Genomic DNA, 19824 nt, shown 5'->3' with positions numbered 1-19824 from the left:
TTCTGAGGAGAACTTCAGCCAAAAATAGCAGATCTACAAGCTCACAACGCCTCGCACTGAGAGGCGTTGTGAGCTTGTAGATCGACTACTTTTGGCAAAGAGGTATATAGGTGTAGAGGGAAAAAAGAGCAGACCAAGACATTTAAAAAAAAATCTGAAACACAATTTATACAATATAGAGGGGGTCCCTGCTTCATCTCTCTCAGCTAGGGGGTCGTTGGCCTGAAAAACGTTGAAGACCCCTGGACTATAGAGTGTTTGTTCAGTAACAGGGGTCTCCCTGTCTCTCCAGCTCTTTAATAAATGAAACACTAAACATCATCCTGAAAACATCAAAGTTGCATCTCTCAGTATTCTAATCAATCTAAATAAGTCAATTATATTACCATAAATAGTAATCTGAGTATAAGCTAGCCAATCATCACCAAACATTAACATTGACTCATCAACTATATCTATCTACAAATGTACAGCATCTCTGTGTCCGTCTCTCAGTCTGTCTGTCCGTCCGACAGACTGTTTGCAGTGGTGGAAAAACTACATTTCTTTTTACTTAAGTAAAAGTGTCAATACTGCAATGAAGAAATACTCTGTTACAAGTACAAGTTCGGAATTCTAAATTTACTTGAGTAAAAGTACAAAGGTATTGGTATCAAAATGTACTTAAAGTACCAAAAGTATAAAGTACTCATTATGCAGAATGTCCCATTGCACAATTTTTCAAATGTATAAAATGTATGAAAAATCATTTGAAAATAGCTAACAAGTTCACAACGCGTTGCGACGCGTTCTGAGCTTGTAGATCTGATATTTTCAAATGGCCAAAATGTGTATAAGGACTGAAGTGGTTAATGTATGTTTTGTAATAATAATCAAAATCTACAAAGTAACTAGCAACTGAAGTTTTCAAATAATTGTAGTGGAGTAAAAGTATAATATTTGCCTCTGAGATGTAATGGAGTAAAAGCAGGCCCGGACTGGGCCTGTAATTCAGGCCGGGAGTCATACACCCATAGATATATATAAAGGCTAGATGACTCACCCGCGCTGCTGGCCAATGGAGTACGGCGTTGCCACATGGCGGCCATCTTGCGACGGTCACTCATAACCGTGCATGTACTTTGAAATAACCATAGCGTGCTCAATTTTCAAACGGTTTGGTGTGTTGTAAACACCAAAGATGTAGTTATGATACTGCATACTTAATGTTATTTAAAATATATATATATGATTATAAGTATAAGTATGCAGTATCATAACTACATATTTGGTGTTTACAACACACCAAACCGTTTGAAAATCGGATGAAAATTGAGGTATGGTTATTTCAAAGTACATGCACCATAGACATAATGTTATGAATGACCGTCGCAAGATGGCCGCGGTTGAGCTACGCTTGCGCCGCCCCCTTGAGCCATCTAGCCTTTATATATATCTATGCATACACCCTTCAAGCCACCCTACCCAAACACTAGGCTACATGAACACGAACTAAATCAAGGGTTGGGGGGGGTAAGTCTCTGTGACTAGAGTCACATCAAGGGTTGGGTTGGGGGGGGGGTAAGTCTCTGTGACTAGAGTCACATCAAGGGTTGGGTTGGGGGGGTAAGTCTCTGTGACTAGAGTCACATCAAGGGTTGGGTTGGGGGGGTAAGTCTCTGTGACTAGAGTCACATCAAGGGTTGGGTTGGGGGGGGTAAGTCTCTGTGACTAGAGTCACATCAAGGGTTGGGTTGGGGGGGGTAAGTCTCTGTGACTAGAGTCACATCAAGGGTTGGGTTGGGGGGGTAAGTCTCTGTGACTAGAGTCATATCAAGGGTTGGGTTGGGGGGGGGTAAGTCTCTGTGACTAGAGTCACATCAAGGGTTGGGTTGGGGGGGGGTAAGTCTCTGTGACTAGAGTCACATCAAGGGTTGGGTTGGGGGGGGTAAGTCTCTGTGACTAGAGTCACATCAAGGGTTGGGTTGGGGGGGTAAGTCTCTGTGACTAGAGTCACATCAAGGGTTGGGTTGGGGGGGGTAAGTCTCTGTGACTAGAGTCACATCAAGGGTTGGGTTGGGGGGGGTAAGTCTCTGTGACTAGAGTCACATCAAGGGTTGGGTTGGGGGGGGGTAAGTCTCTGTGACTAGAGTCACATCAAGGGTTGGGTTGGGGGGGTAAGTCTCTGTGACTAGAGTCACATCAAGGGTTTGGTTGGGGGGGTAAGTCTCTGTGACTAGAGTCACATCAAGGGTTGGGGGGGGGTAAGTCTCTGTGACTAGAGTCACATCAAGTAGCCTCACGCTACAGAATCAGGAGATAGGCTCCTCCCCCTATGGGCCACTGATTGGCTGCTGAGTGAATCAGGAAGCGAAATTAACGTTTGGGGAATTTCCAGTGAGAAGCTTCAACCACACACACACACACACACACACACACACACACACACACACACAGGCTTGAACTGGTGACCTTCAGGTTGTGGGGCACACATTTAAGCGAGAAGCCACCAACAGACAAGAACCTGTGAAAGGAGATCACACAGATGATACAGTTTCACGCAAATAGCTGAAAAATCCTGGGTTTAAGTGTTTTTCAAACTGCTCAAGATTGCGGACAATCTAAGGGCGGTGCTTACTGGTCAACGTGATAGATGTGTTCCTCATTAGTCAAGGCACATGTGTAAGCAGGTCTAATGGCTGTCGGCCAAACGAGGCATGACTTTTGCCTGTTTAAAGTTTCAATTTTCGAAAAATTGCTATAGCGCCCCCGTTTGACCAATTGGAGTAAGATTGGTTTCAGTGATATTTGGAATGGCCCTTTACATTTCTGCAAAGTTTCAAAGAATGGTAAGTCTGCATGTATGTGTTAGGGGCAGATGAATAATTGTCATAAAACTGCAATATTCATTGGCTCATTAAAGCTTCATTTTTTCACTTATGGAAAATATTTTGCAAACGTTTTTTGGCATAGGTCCAAAGTTCATGTGTAAAAAGTTTCGTGCAGATTGCTCAAAAATCCCAGGAGGAGATAGGTTTTAACTGTTTTTCATATAATTCAAAATGGTGGGAGATCTAAAGGTCAGAGGTCAAAAGTCAGAGTGTGAAAGTTGTTCAGCATGAGGAGACGCATGTGTGCATCGAAGTTTCATGGCTGTAGGTGAAACAGGGCATGAGTTGTACCTGTTCAAAGTTGGCATTTTTCAATTGAGTGCTATAGCGCCACCTTTTGACGAAAGATTGTGAGAATTATTTCTTGATCGTTTTTCATGACCATCTATCATATGGCCGAGTTTCATAAAAAGCGACTGCACGGTTCAGCCAGAACTGCCAAAAGTGGCAGAAGAAGAAACGGAAATATAGCTGCAAGCAGCGATAATACGGGGCCATGAGAGAGAAAGAGAAATGATAATTCCTTTAACAGGTCAGTTCGTGAAAGTCCTTGCGGTCTTGTTTCCAATGAGGGCCTGTGAGCAATTAGGGGTTAAGAGTCTTGCTCAGGGACAAATTTCATTTCATCGACACATTTGCTGACCTGGCCTGGAATCGTACCTGGGTCAACCAGAGCCTCTGGCTCCCTAACCACTCAGCTATGGCCGACCCTCAGAGAGAGAGAGAGAGAGAGAGAGAGAGAGAGAGAGAGAGAGAGAGAGAGAGAGAGAGAGAGAGAGAGAGAGAGAGAGAGAGAGAGAGAGAGAGAGAGAGAGAGAGAGAGAGACATGGAAACGGAATAGATTGAAGATAGAAACGGAATAGATTGAAGAGACAGAGAGAGAGACATGGAAACGGAATAGATTGAAGATAGAAACGGAATAGATTGAAGAGAGAGAGAGAGCCATGGAAACGGAATAGATTGAGTCATGTTTTTTGCAATTCAACTTAAATGAGTCTGCATCAAGTGAGGCTTGAACCGGAAACCTTGCGATCGTGAGGTACTCTTAGGTAGCTGCAACACTACCTATAGTGCTATAGCTTTGTCTAGGCTGATATTGTCTGTTGAGGATCACAAACTCTTGCCTTCTGTCATGACCCAAGCCCCTGTTTCACTAACACAAAGATCACTCGTTCACAAACCATTTACCAATGAAGAAATTGTACATCTCCTCAGAACCAAAACTAGTGAAAGTAGCCGATCTACAAGCTCACAAACCATTAAAAGTTGTCAGATTGTACATCGGCTATTTTCACAATGAAGTATGTTATACATTGAAAAAACATACTCTCATTGCTATCTGAAAAGTTGTGAGATTGTAGATCAGCTATTTTCACAATGAAGTATGTAAAAAACACTCAATTAAGTATTTCATGTTACCTTTAACAATTGCAGATGTATTCATTGATAGTCATGTTGTGTGAAATGCAACTTAGATGAAGTCTGCACCAAGTGAGGCTTGAACTGGTGACCTTCAGGTTGTGGGGCACACATTTAAGCGAGAAGCCACCAACAGACAAGAACCTGTGAAAGGAGATCACACAGATGATACAGTTTCACGCAAATAGCTGAAAAATCCTGGGTTTAAGTGTTTTTCAAACTGCTCAAGATTGCGGACAATATAATGGCGGTGCTTACTGGTTAACGTGATAGATGTGTTCCTCATTAGTCAAGGCACATGTGTAAGCAGGTCTAATGGCTGTCGGCCAAACGAGGCATGACTTTTGCCTGTTTAAAGTTTCAATTTTCAAAAAATTGCTATAGCGCCCCCGTTTGACCAATTGGAGTAAGATTGGTTTCAGTGATATTTGGAATGGCCCTTTACATTTCTGCAAAGTTTCAAAGAATGGTAAGTCTGCATGTATGTGTTAGGGGCAGATGAATAATTGTCATAAAACTGCAATATTCATTGGCTCATTAAAGCTTCATTTTTTCACTTATGGAAGATATTTTGCAAACGTTTTTTGGTATAGGTCCAAAGTTCATGTGTAAAAAGTTTCGTGCAGATTACTCAAAAATCCCAGGAGGAGATAGGTTTTAACTGTTTTTCATATAATTCGAAATGGTGGGAGATCTAAGGGTCAGAGGTCAAGAGTCAGAGTTTGAAAGTTGTTCATCATGAGGAGACGCATGTGTGTATTGAAGTTTTATGGCTGTAGGTAAAACAGGGCATGAGTTGTACCTGTTCAAAGTTGGCATTTTCAACTGAGTGCTATAGCGCCACCTTTTGACGAAAGATTGTGAGATTTATTTTTTGATCGTTTTTCATGACCATCTATCATATGGCCGAGTTTCATAAAAAGCGTATGCACGGTTCAGCCAGAACTGGCAAAAACGGCAGAAGAAGAAGAAGAAGAAGAAATGGAATAATGCGAATAACAATACGGGTCCATGCTGGAAGCCTGGCCCCGTAATAAACAGACATTAGCAAATGTAGCCAGGACACTTAGGCCCGGAAACAGAATACCAGACTACACCACCCTGGGAGTTTCACTTGTGTGGACATAAATAAATAGTTAAAATGTGTGTGTGTCTGTCTGTCTGTCTGTCTGTCCGTCTGTTTCAACTTTTAAATGACATCAGATTCAAAGTGTCCTTATTGACATGAGCAACACATTGACATTACCAACAAGAGTCAAATAAAACAAACAATAAATAAATACATAATTATGTACAGTAGGTTGGTGACATCAACATGTCTCTAGTAAATGATGATGTTTAATAAAATAATAATTCTGATTGGCTGCTGGGTGAATCAGGAAGTGAAATTCAAGTTTTCCAGTCAGACACTTCAGTGGTGAGTTCAACCCACACACACACACACACACACACACACACACACACACACACACACACACACACACACACACACACACACACACACACACACACACACACACACACACACACACACACACACACACACACACACACAGAACCCCTAACTGCTTCTGATGAGCAGGTTGTAGGAAAGCCTGGCATTCATTCTAAAACTGAGCCCTGTGATCCGGTTTAGAATAAAGGACGCATTGCGTCCCATTGTTTTTGTTCCCCACATAATGTGAATCAGTTTGTTTAGTCTCACTAGTCGCGCTACGAGTTAGAATAAAAGATGAACATACCAAACCATTATTAAACCAAAAGAAACAAAACGATTATACCAAACTAAACAAGTTTTAAACTAGGGGAATCATTTTGGAGGCGCACGGCGCTGAAGGTTCCGGTCGTGGGTTCCGGCCGCCTGATGACGTAAAGTTATTTCCACTCCAGACCGGACCAGAAACCTGAAAATGGTATTTGATCCCAGGCTACCTTTAACCACTCTGATGCTCCAACATGTCACCTTTGACCAAGAAGATGTGGTTGAGTTAGGAGGTCAAATGTGACTCCTTTGTGTGAGAATGTAGAACACCTTAGCTTATACATTATAGTGTTTCTCTTCAACAGAATCAGAATCATCTTTATTGTCACATCACAGGTTAAAGGTGTAAAGAAGTGGGTGAAATATTTTTTTGTACAGCTCCATCGTTTGTTATTTTCAGAAAGAGAAAGAAAAGAAGACGGGGGAGGGGCAAGGAGAGAATAAAATATGAATTAAACAAAGATATTTACATACAGTATGTACATGAAGTTAGACATAAGGTGCATAAGGTACAGTATGTACACAAGGAGACATAAGGTGCATCAGCAGCAGCTATACTGTTCATGATATGTGCAATAATCCAGACTGTCCTCTTTCCAGAAACAGATGATGTAACATCATATCTTTAATCTGATTGGCTGATTCTTCTGAACTAAAGAACGAGACCTCCTTCATTCTCTTTCAGACTCCAGAACTTCTCTTTCAGTAAACATCTGTTTATTCTGATTTGTTTATTCTCATCTGTTTCTTCTGATTTGTTTATTCTCATCTGTTTCTTCTGATCTGTTTATTCTGATCTGTTTATTCTCATCTGTTTCTTCTGATCTGTTTATTCTCATCTGTTTCTTCTGATCTGTTTATTCTCATCTGTTTCTTCTGATCTGTTAAATTCAGTTCAGTTTTGATCAGTGATGATAAAGATTACAGCCACCCTCCTCATCCTCTCTCTGTACTTCATGTCAAAGTGATCCCACGAAGTAAGTACATTATATTTATGTTATTGTATAATATATACATGTATATACTGTTATAAATAGGGGGGGACCATGGGTATCTCACAATACAATATTTGTGGCGATATTAGGCCCTCGATAACAATAATATCACGATATTCGATATATTGCGTTATCACGATATATTACATGAAATTTCACCAACGTTATATCACGATAGTCCTTGTATTCATTTCATAAACACATAAAATAGCACCAAACAGTTCAAAATCATCATTACACAAATACAGTGTCTTTTTTCTTTTTTTAATATCGATTTTTTTCCCCGGTAGTATATCGATTATTTATCGCGGGAGAAAGTATCACGATATATCACGATATCGATATATCGTCCCACCCCTTATAAACCACATATGAACGATGCACAATACAAACAAATGACACACAAACACACACACACACACACACACACACACACACACACTTTGATCACTTGACCAGTGTGTTTTTAAAGACATTTGATGGTTTCAGCAGTGAGATGTAATGAGGCTTGGATTGATGCTTATTGAACATGATCAGCATTTTACCAGTGACGCTGAACACGCACGCACGCACGCACGCACGCACGCACGCACACACGCACACACGCACACACACACACACACACACACACACACACACACACACACACACACACACACACACACACACACACACACACACACACACACACACGGAGCGATTTTAGCCTCTGTCAGTACGGGGGGCAATATTTTGTTGGGGGGGAGGGGGGAGACAAAAGCTATGGAACTCTGACTGGTATTATTTTAAACTATGGAATTGAAAATAAAAGACCATATCAACATGGTGGCCATTTTTGCTTTTTGCAATGAAGAAACGGGGTGGCATTTCATTAACTTAATAGCAAAATGGCCGCCGTGTGAATATGGTCTTCAGAGGCCACACCCCCTTGTCACCCTGCATAATAATACATATGTGCAGAGTAGACCAGTGGAGTGCTCCAGCATTTTATTTGGGTTTTCTCTTCTGAAGTGACCAGATATTTATATCAGAATCGTCTTTATTGTCACATCACAGGTTAAAGGTGTAAAGAAGTGGGTGAAATTATTTTTAGTGCAGCTCCATCGCTTTAGTTATTTTTCAGAAAGAGAAAGAAAAGAAGACGGGGGAGGGGCAAGGAGAGAATAAAATATGAATTAAACGAAGATATGTGTATACTGTATGTACATGAGGTTAGACATAAGGTGCATAAGGTACAGTATGTAGCCTACATGAGGAGACATAAGGTGCATAAGGTACAGTATATACATGAGGAGACATAAGGTGCATCAGCAGCAGCTATACTGTTCATGATATGTGCAATAATCCAGACTGTCCTCTTCTTGGAAACAGATGATGTAACATCATATCTTTATTTTAATTGGCTGATTCTTCTGAACTAAAGAACGTGTCCTCCTTCATTCTCTTTCAGACTCCAGAACTTCTCTTTCAGTAAATATCTGTTTATTCTGATCTGTTTATTCTCATCTATTAAATTCAGTTCAGTTTTGATCAGTGATGATGAAGATTACAGCCACCCTCCTCATCCTCTCCTCTGTACTTCATGTCAAAGCGATCCCAGGAAGTAAGTACATTATATTTATGTTATTATATAATATATACATTTATATCTACTGTTATTATATAAAAACAAATATGAACAATGCACACACACACACACACACACACACACACACACACACACACACACACACACACACACACACACACACACACACACACACACACACACACACACACACACACACACACACACACACACACACACACACACACACACACACACACACAAACTCCTTGGATCTTGAATGTTGGTCCAAATACATAAACATTAAAACAGATGTTAGGAACTGTTGTTGTGACATCATGAAATAAATCATTCTGTATGAATTACTTTCATAATAAAATGCAAAACAAAAAATCTGTTTCAGTGAATAAAACATTTGACAGGAAGTTACTTTTAATATCCAACCTTTCACTTCATATAAGATCCAAACATGCAGTGGTGTAAAGTAACTAATTACATTTACTCAAGTACAATTTTGAGGTACTTATACGATACTGTATCTTTACTGGAGTATTTCCAATTTCCAGTACTTTTACTTCTACTACACTACATCTCACGGGCAAATATTGTACTTTTACTCCACTACAATTATTTGATAACTTTAGTCACAAGTTACTTTGCAGATATGAATTATAACATTGTAAAAAATACATTAACCACTTTAGCCCTATTTTAGGCTCACAACGTGTCGCATCGCGACGCGTTGTGAGCTTGTAGATCTGTAATTTTTAAACATTTTAGTACTTTTACTTTTGGTTCTTTAAATATTTTTTCATAGCAATACTTTTGTACTTTTGCTCAAGTAAATTTTTAATTCCGGACTTGTAACAGAGTACTTCTAAATTGCAGCATTGATACTTTTGCTTAAGTCAAACATTTGAGTATTTTTTCCACCACTGCAAACATGATTGTTTAACATGATGATTATGTGTTATTGTCACTGTGAAGAAGTTTGTTGTTGAATTTAATGTCATCTTTGTTTTATTTCCAGTGTTCCATGAGGACATTCAAGTCCTTGGCTGTTCAGACACAGTTAAAGACTCATATAAAGAGTTCATGATGGCACTGGATGGTGAAGTGATGGTGTACGCAGACTTCAACAAAGGGAAGGTGGTGGAGCCTCAGCCTCCGTTTGTAGATCATATGTCCTACGATTCAAGAACTTATGAACTAGCTTTGAGTCAGCAGGCGCGCTGCAAAGCCAACCTGGACAACACTCGCACTGCCTTGAAGAAACCACCAGTGAAAGGTACATGAATACTATGAACACAATAGTTATTAACTAAAACTGTTGAATATATTTAACATAATGAAAATGTTTAAACATGAATATTAAGCATTTATGGTGAAATATTTTCTAAATAATATGTATTTCTACTAAACATGAATATGTGCTCAAGGTGCTTTATCTTTATTATATATACAATTTGAATCCTGCGCCATGTCGGTTGTCCGTATGCGACGCCAGTGTGACGGTGTGACGTAATCTGACATCACGATGACAACGCCAGTGTGACGTAATCTCACGACAGCATGACATCACATGACATCACATCCTACCTATAAATTCTAGGATGCCGTCAGATCGCACCAGTTCGACGGCTTCCATAGTGGGTTTTGGTCATTGGAGAGGTGATGCACGTCACCTCTTTCTGAAGTGGGTACTTTCAAAGCCTGCCGTGGATTTAGGAGAGCACAAAACTCTCTCTCACACTGTGAGGTGCCTGTAAGGTGGCACTGCAAAGTGAACGACGCGTCACGCTAGCCGAACTTCTAGTTTATTACAAATCTATGCATTAGTATCTGCTCTGTACAGCCTGAGCTGTAGGTGAGGTGTAGATGGTACAACTATGTAGATGCAGTGGTGTGTTCTACAGTGTTACACTATATACATAGTATACTGTGCAGATTATTATTATTTTTAAAGCGTATATCATCCAAAAAGCGTCAGAGGAAGTGTATCCAGTGTTAATTTGGTGAATCTATCTCTGGTGGGACACTATTTTAAAGAGGTCACGCGCACGTGGCTTAACCCCTACACTACAGGTCACACAATGGACAATTGATATGCATCTATAGGCTCATTCCTATGTTAATTCACCTGGTGTGACACCCGGCAGTCAGCAGCCTTTGTTGAGGTGTGAACTTAAGGGTTGTTTTAATGGATGTATGTGTGTGTGTGTGTGTGTGTGTGTGTGTGTGTGTGTGTGTGTGAGTGTGTGCTCCTGCTCCTGCTCAAAAGACTGGTGGGACGGCGTGTTACCACGGCCCATGACCAATGACCACTGAGTATCTGATACACTTTACTTTATTTATTTGGATTTTCAATTAAAAGACATATGAATCATGTAAAAATCCAAGATAATACGATTATACAACAGTTACCATCAAAATGTTCCTGTAATTCATGAATTAAATTATAGAGGTGAGTAACTAAGTACATGTACTCAAGTACTGTACTTAAGTACAATTTTGAGGCCAATTTCCAATTCCAATACTTTTATTTCCACTTCACCACATCTCAGAGGAAAAATATTGTACTTTTACTCCACTACAATTATTTGAAAACGTTACTTTGTAGATTGTGATTATTATTACAAAACATACAGTAACCACTTCAGCCCTATAGGCCATTTGAAAATAGCTGATCTACAAGCTCACAATGCGTCACTAATCACGATTTGATGCATTGTGAGCTTGAAGATCTGCTATTTTCAAAAGATTTGTATACATTTCAAAACTTGAAATGGGACATTTTGTATAATGAGTACTTTTACTTTTCCGTACATTTCATTGTAACAGAGTATTTCTCTATATTGCAATTTTTTATATACTTAAGTAAAACATTTGAGTACTTTTTCTACCACTGAAGGATGGTAGAGTGTGTTGTTAATGTTATTTTATGGTTGTTTAATTAATTGATTAAAACAAAAAAAGCTCATAGCGCGGCACCGGGGGCCGCGCTATGAGCTTTTAGATCTGCTGTCGGCTGGGGGTGGGCGTAGCTTATCACCTTGGGGGGTTGGTTTGAAGCTGTGGGTGTGGCCTATCACCTGGGGGGTGATAATCTTATTTCAACTGGGTGGGACCCAGGGGCGGACTTAAGGATCTGGAGGCCCCAGGCGAACGGTAGTATGAGGCCCCCCTCCACAGATTTTTTTTAACAGAATAGATGTAATTTCCAGTATTCTGGTGAATTTTGGGAGTTTGATACTTCTATCAGGCTTTACTAACATGGGATCCATTAAAAAGCTAAAGGTAGGCCTACAGAAATTGATTTGATTTTTTTTTTCATGAGGCCCCCTAACTCTTGAGGGCCCAGTCGGTCGCCTAACCTTGCCTACAGTTAAGTCCGCTTCTGGTGGGACCCCCCAAAATAATTCTTTTTGAACTGGGGACCTCACAAAATAATCATATTTGTGTGAGATAGATTGGTTATTTTCACAATAATGTTTCCCTCTTTCTCATGTATTTGACAATTAGCCAAATTTGCTATTAAAAAGGTCTTAAAAGTCATTAAATTGTCACTTTATAAATGTGCAGATACCCTGTATCCACTTATACTGTATGTTGGTTTGTTTACTGTTGAGTGAGAAAACAATATTACCTATTAAGCTAATCATCTGGGGACCCCCAACAAAAAGTTATCAGGGGACCCCCCAGAAGTCAATGCACTCATTCAATTATTTGAATGAATGATGGTTTATTTGATACATTTGGGGGTTATATAAAATATTGCAATTTAAATTCAAAAGCAACAGTTTAGTGTTTTTGTTTAGGTTTGCTATGCAGGCTTTAATTACAGTATAAATAATGACCTTTATTTGTTTAATATAACTCAGCTGATTGTTATAATGATTGATCTGGTATCCTATAGTTTCTTTGAGGCTCTACATTGTTCTCTCTACTCTCTACTTATGTGACTATTTACCTTGTTTGCTGCCTAGAGTCAGTGGTGGGAAAAGTACTCAAATGTTATACTAAAATTATCAATGCTGCAATCTAGAGGTACTCTGTTACAAGTAAAAGTCCGGAATTCAAAATGTACTTAAGTAACAGTACGAAAGTATTATCATCAAAATGTACTTAAAGTACCAAAAGTAAAAGTACTAAAATGTTTGAAAATAGCAGATCTACAAGCTGGTAGCGCGGCACTCGGTGCCGCGCTATGAGCTTGTAGATCTGCTATTTTCAAATAGCCGAGGTATAAAAAAAGGGGGTTATCCTGGAAATACATGACAGACAGACAGACAGACAGACAGACAGACAGACAGACAGGCCATTTGGCCGATAGGGGGCAGTTAGCCTAGTGTTGATATTATACAGATGATAATAAAACTGAACATTAATGACATTTTTAATTGTCTATTTCCAGATGGATATGTGTTCTATGTGGCTACCCGCTGTGTGTTTAACTCCAGTGAGCTGAAGGACATACAGTTCATACAGTCAATGAATTTCGATGGTGATGAGATCCTCAGGTGGGACAGTAGAGTAGATCAGTTTGTTGGATACACTGAGTATGGTGTGAAGAACGCAGAGCGCTTCAATAAAGATCCTACACTACTGCGTGTGGCGAGAGCACGACCAGAGGGAATCTGCAAACCCAACATTGAGATCAGATACTCCTCTGTTCTGAACAAGAGAGGTGAGCTGATCTCAGAGCAGCACTCAACACTCATCACCTCATAAACTATAACATGGAATCACATGATTCTATTCAGAGATGATTAATGGTGTTAATATTGATCTGATAATGATTATAAAACATTACTTAATCTGCTGACAAACATTTCAGATCCTCGTAAACACTTAAAGGAGTAGTTCACCCCAAAAATGACTTATTTTCTATCAATTACACCCCATGAAGCCTTAAATTCATGGAGATTTTTTTGTTTTTGTCTCATTCCTGAGACAATAATTTGATTAACGGTGGAAAGATGCTAATGTATCCGGTAGGAGACTCAAAGGAGACTCTTTGAGTCTCCTACCGGAGAGACCGCCGGTCATCAAATGATTGTCTCAGGAATGAGACAAAAACTAAAAAATCTCCATGAATTCAATGCTTCATGGGGTGTAATTGATAGAAAATAAGTCATTTTTTGGGTTAACTACTCCTTTAAGCCTGATTTATAGGCTACTCTATCCTAACAAGCTGTCACGTAGTGGAAATAGCAGATCTACAAGCTCACAACATGTGGTGTCACCATCGTACACAGAGTATAAATTAAACATATAGATCTATTTCTGAGTGTTTTCACCCTCATATAATGACCTGCCTAAAACAGAGACACCAGGATTAATGTTTTTTAATTAACTTTAAAAAGAACCATGCAGGCTAAAACACACCTCTATACACTTCATTTCACCACCTGATTTTATATTTTAGTTATTGTCTTTACTAGTTTGTTTTGTATGTTTTAATCACTTATAGTAATATTTTACAGGATTATGTGTATTGTTTTGTTTGTTTCTACTCTAGTTCATTCAAACTTTTTTCATGAATTGATATTTAATGTTTTACTTTTGTTTATGTACAGCACTGTGTAACTGTGAATTATTTAATATGTTTAAATTACATTATATAAATGCATTCTACTTTGTAGAAAACTGTAGACTATAGTATCATCTACAGTACTCATTTAAATGTTATTATCTGGTGCCATCTGGTGTCCAAACATTGACACTTACAATTACAATGTAGCCATTTATCAGAAGCTCTTAATCCACAGTGATTCACAGTAAGTAAGGAAAACACAAGGTAATACATCAAATGCATAGAAATAGTAATCTAGGATCATAGGTAAACCATGAACCTATCATCAGTCTAAACAGTATAATATCATACAAATAAATAATATGAACATGAAACTATCCAAACTATAGGATGCCAGGTCTACAATGAACCTGGCATCTGTCTACATAACATGATATCTAAATTACATTTTAACATTTGCATATGCCTGCAAGGTCATCAAGGCTAGGTCTAGTGCTACAGTCTTCAGATTATGGTGGTAGATTGGGAGTGAGTCTGCAGCTCTAACTGCAATGGGGAGTTTGTTCCACCGTTTGGGAGCCAGAAGGGAGAAGAGTTTAAGATGTGTGGAGCGTTGTCCAGGGTGTTTTAGAGAAGGGAGAAGAGTCTAGGACGTGTGGAGCGTTGTCCAGGGTGTTTTAGAGAAGGGAGAAGAGTCTAGGACGTGTGGAGCGTTGTCCAGGGTGTTTTAGAGAAGGGAGAAGAGTCTAGGACGTGTGGAGCGTTGTCCAGGGTGTTTTAGAGAAGGGAGAAGAGTCTTGAAGATATGGGGGTGTCATACCTCTGTGAGGGCAGAAACTAGGAGCCAGAGGAGGGAGAGGAGAACGGGGGAGAGCCAGGAACATTTTGTCTGTTTGAAGACCAAGCATGTTGTGGCTTTCTGGATCATTTGGATCGCATTTGGATGATATACAATTGTTAATTATAATGACATGTTCCTATGACTAGTATATAATAATAAATATAATAATAATAATAATCATCTTTTTTAGGAGTGGAGCCCAAAGTGAGACTGAAGTCAGAGACTCCCCCTCGTCGTGGTGAACACACTCACATGCTGAGGTGCAGCAGCTACGACTTCTATCCTCAAGTGATCCTGGTGACCTGGTGGATAGGTCAAGAACCTTTGACCTCTGGTCTCTCCTCTACCGCCGAGCTGTCTGATGGAGACTGGTACTACCAGTACCACTCCTACCTGGAGTACACACCCAGGTACACACCTAACAGACACCTATACATAGAAATACACACCTATAGATATATTATTTAAAAATTAAAACAAGTGTTCTTCATTTGCTGAAAATTGCCCATGAATTAGTAGGCTATTATTAAGTCTCACACACACACACACACACTCACTCACTCACTCACTCACTCACTCACTCACTCACTCACTCACTCACTCACTCACTCACTCACTCACTCACTCACTCACACACACACACACACACACACACACACACACACACACACACACACACACACACACACACACACACACACACACACACACACACACACACACACACACGATTCCTCCCGAGTCCCGTGTTTATCACCAGTCTACTTCAGACACAACTACGCAGCAAGCTCGTCGTCGTGCAAGCATGACGAACGCACACAGAGACCCGCGAGTGAGTGTGTTATACATGAATACACACACAGGAATACACTATAACGTGCATATCTCGTTACTAAGTTTCTTCTACCTTCCTATTTTTTCTGCAATGGGGAGGGAATAGTGGAATACACAATAAACACTAGAGCGGAGGAGAGCCCAGCGGGGCATTCACACTCCTACACAAACATAGTCAAACCTTTTTTTTTTCCAAAAAAATAAATGATAACAAAGATCATGGATCAATGTGTTGAATCGCGGTGCGTTTCAGCGTGTTGCCCCCTCTGCACCGTGGTCCCCCCCCCCCCCCCCCCCCCCCCGCACTGTAGTGCAGAGGGGGAACCTGTGCGTATGTACTGATCATCCTCATCAGATAGAAAACATGCTGTGCTTTTTGAAGAGGATCATCAGCAGAAAAACGTGTGTGTGTGTGTGTGTGTGTGTGTGTGTGTGTGTGTGTGTGTGTGTGTGTGTGTGTGTGTGTGTGTGTGTGTGTGTGTGTGTGTGTGTGTGTGTGTGTGTGTTACAGATCAGGAGAGAAGATCACATGCATGGTGGAACATCCCAGCCTGACCGCGCCTATCAAGATGGACTGGGGTCAGTTACTGTTAGTTAAGTGTCTGTGACTAGAGTCACATCAAGGGTTGGGTTGGGGGGGGGGGGTAAGTCTCTGTGACTAGAGTCACATCAAGGGTTGGGTTGGGGGGGGGTAAGTCTCTGTGACTAGAGTCACATCAAGGGTTGGGTTGGGGGGGGGGGGGTAAGTCTCTGTGACTAGAGTCACATCAAGGGTTGGGTTGGGGGGGGGTAAGTCTCTGTGACTAGAGTCACATCAAGGGTTGGGTTGGGGGGGGGGGTAAGTCTCTGTGACTAGAGTCACATCAAGGGTTGGGTTGGGGGGGTAAGTCTCTGTGACTAGAGTCACATCAAGGGTTGGGTTGGGGGGGGGGTAAGTCTCTGTGACTAGAGTCACATCAAGTCGCCTCACGCTACAGAAACAGGAGATAGGCTCCTCCCCCTATGGGTCACATGGCTCGGCAAGGCTTACTTACTTAACCCATTCAATCCAGGAACACATCTGTGTCATTTTAGATTTGAGCTATAACCATTATTTTATACTTTGGGATATTCAAAAATAGCAGATCTACAAGCTCATAGAGCGGCACCGAGATCTACAAGCTACGAGCTTGTAGATCTGCTATTTTGGAAAAAATGTTTGCAAATCTTTATTTAAAGCAAACATTTGTAACTGTCAAATGTCTCAACAAATGTCTCCGTTTCAAAAATAGCAGATCTGCTATTTCTGAATAGCCTAAGTATAAAATAATAGTTATAGCTCAAATCTATAATGACACAGATGATTCCATGTCAGAGTCAGTGAAGAACAAGGTGTTTTAATCTACTGTAATAATATAATTAATATAATATTTGTATTATCAGATGACTCCATGTCAGAGTCAGTGAAGAACAAGGTGGCCATGGGAGCATCAGGTCTGGTTCTGGGTCTGGTCTTGTTCCTGTCTGGATTCATCTACTTCCAGTGGAAGAAACGAGGTGATTAGCATGTTTAATTAACATGTTTAATTAACATGTTTAATTAATACATCTACTAACAGTGGAAGAAATGAGGTCAGATCAACAGAGGATCACATGACATGTGGAACCCTCACAGAAATGCAAACAAACAAACAAACATGTAAAGCCACAACCTAAACATGTTTATATTGGTTTAGAACCTTAACCGGTTTAGACCAGTTTAGACGACCTAGTTAGAGGTCAAAGTGTGTTCTATGTTGTCACATTTAGTCTTAAATAAGAGTCAAATGTTCACATTAGTTCTGATGCAACATGTGACTGTTTTAAATGTCTCTCTTCTTCTTCTATCAGGTCGTATTCTGGTGCCGACAACCAATGATGAGAATCTTTAGACTCCTCCCACACACCCAGGTTCACTTCCTCTTTCTTTTTACTAAACTTTTTTATATATACATTCATACAGTTTTAATGAATACAAGTGTATAAAACTATAAAACATACACAAAACAACGTGCTAGTGTAAGAAGTGAAACAACTAGCCTGGTAAACCATCCCGGTAATTCACATCATCATGTGTCTTCTGCTAAATAATAATAATAATCAAATGATTTGTTGTATCAGACAACACTGATGTCAATGTGGTCAGAGGGGGGGGGGGTCTTGGTGAACTGTGTAGTTCAGTTCAGTGAAGAGAAGACACAATGCAGCCAAACTCTGAACCGAACCAACCAATCATTTGAACACAACATTTCAGTGAACTGAACCAATGATTCAGTTCATTGAAAACACTGATCATTCCATCACTAACAGGATCAAAGACAGAACCTTGTGGTCCAAAGGAGAGTGTTCTACCAACTGAGCTGCCCTTCCTACTAAGATACACTATTGACAAAGTTGTTTGAATGGACTGAGTTGTTTCTACTTTGATGGTTACTGTAGTTGCAGGGAGGGTGCTGGGAGGTTAGGTTTTTAAGTAGTTTACTAATGACTTGTTCATGATCTTTTAACTATTCATAGCATAGTTTTAAATCATTAAATCATGAACCGACTGTTTAACACGTTATGAATAACACATCATTTACTAATTATAAACTAAACTAATAATTTATGAACGATTAATTTGCTATTATAAGGGAAGGTTATTCTAAAGTGTTAACATGTTCACACAGTTAATACATTCTGATTATTATTGGTCTATTGTCTTTTCACAGAACACCTGGGTGTGAGAGGAAGAAATACATGCGTGTCCAATCAGCTTTTAAATATAGTCCTAACGGCAGCACAATGATGACATCATCAACCTTTTAGGGTTAAGGTTAGGTTTAGGCATAGTTTTTGTGAATTTAAAGGTTAGTGTTAAGGTTAGGTTTATAGGCATAGTTTCTGTGAGGTTATTGTTAGGGTTAAGGTTAGGTTTAGGCATAGTGGCCCTCATTTATCAACGCAGTGCAGGCCAAATAATGGGCGTACGGCGAGATCACCGCAACTTTCGGCATTTATCATTATATCCTGACGTTGCCTTTACCGTACCGCACGCTCCAATCTCACGTCTGCTCGGGAGCAGTTGTGACTTTGGATGCACCCGTTTTTTCCATTGTAGACATGCAGGGCAGCATTCTCTGACCGTATGACAGGCATCTGAACATATGTATCCACTCCAAAATATATCTAACACACTAATAAATAATCCCTGTGAAAATATATCATTTTATAAAATAATTTAAACAAACTGCTTTAACAGTCATTCAGATAAGATTGCAGATCTGGCTGCATTGAAAATAGCAGATCTACAAGCTCACAAGCGTCGAATCGTGACACGTTGTGAGCTTGTAGATATGCTATTTTCAAAATATACGAGCGCTTTTGCAAGAGCATTTTCGGGAGTCGGAACTACCGACCATCTTTTCATGGACAGTGAGGTCTACAAACTTACAGTAGCGCGTCCTATGGTATGGAGTTATGTAGGCTACAACCTGGCTGGCCGTGTTATTTAAATGACGCTCGTTTTCAGACGTGAGATTTATCAAAGCTCCAACCAAATGTACGCTAGGATTGGCTGTATAGGATCGCTTCATAAATGTGACTTTGACGTTGGTATACGGCCGAATTTATGGAAAAATATAAGCCGTTTTTTACGCTCCATTGATAAATGTGGGCCAGTGTTTGTGAAGTTAAAGGTTGGGGTTAGGTTTAGGCATAGTTTTGTGAGGTTAAGGTCAGGGTTAGGGTTATGGTTAGGGTTAAGGTTGGGTTTAGGCATAGTGTTTGAGAGGTTAGGGTTATGGTTTAGGAATAGTTTTTGTGAGGTTAAAGGTCAGGGTTTAGGCGCCACCTGGGCGACACACCAAAGGAAGAGGGAGTCCCAATTAGTGTGGGCGGTTCATCAAATGACTTTGTATAGTTTGTCAACAGGAAACACAAACATAATATTTCAGTTCTACACTATATTGAAACATTAAATATATGATCACACACACAGAG

The 19824-nt window shown here is 40.0% G+C and overlaps 1 protein-coding gene across 16 annotated transcripts in view; it reads left to right on the top strand.

The window, feature by feature from the left end:
• The window catches only part of LOC311044398 (H-2 class II histocompatibility antigen, E-S beta chain-like), a 162246-nt gene that overhangs the window by 22863 nt on the left and 119559 nt on the right, over positions 1-19824 (top strand). For 4 of the 16 annotated variants that reach the window (XR_014600684.1, XR_014600685.1, XM_084055942.1 and 1 more), the window contains one exon: positions 8567-8650. The exons of 1 other annotated variant lie outside the window; for it this stretch is intronic. Coding sequence is in view for 4 of the 15 variants with exons in the window: in XM_084055942.1 (XP_083912068.1) it covers positions 8584-8650 (67 nt within the window). In the remaining 11 variants the exon portion in view is untranslated. Of the gene's footprint in view, positions 1-6357; positions 6406-6946; positions 7030-8075; positions 8121-8566; positions 8651-9644; positions 9903-13028; positions 13302-15181; positions 15402-16336; positions 16405-17247; positions 17362-17694; positions 17888-18554; positions 18573-19824 lie in introns of those variants that run through there. 11 more of the 16 variants (XR_014600688.1, XR_014600689.1, XM_084055945.1 and 8 more) reach the window with 10 other exon arrangements.

The sequence above is a fragment of the Gymnoscopelus microlampas genome (genome assembly GCF_963454915.1).
Source record: "Gymnoscopelus microlampas genome assembly, chromosome: 4".
NCBI lineage: Eukaryota > Metazoa > Chordata > Actinopteri > Myctophiformes > Myctophidae > Gymnoscopelus > Gymnoscopelus microlampas.
This window is presented reverse-complemented; position numbering and strand designations above follow the sequence as displayed.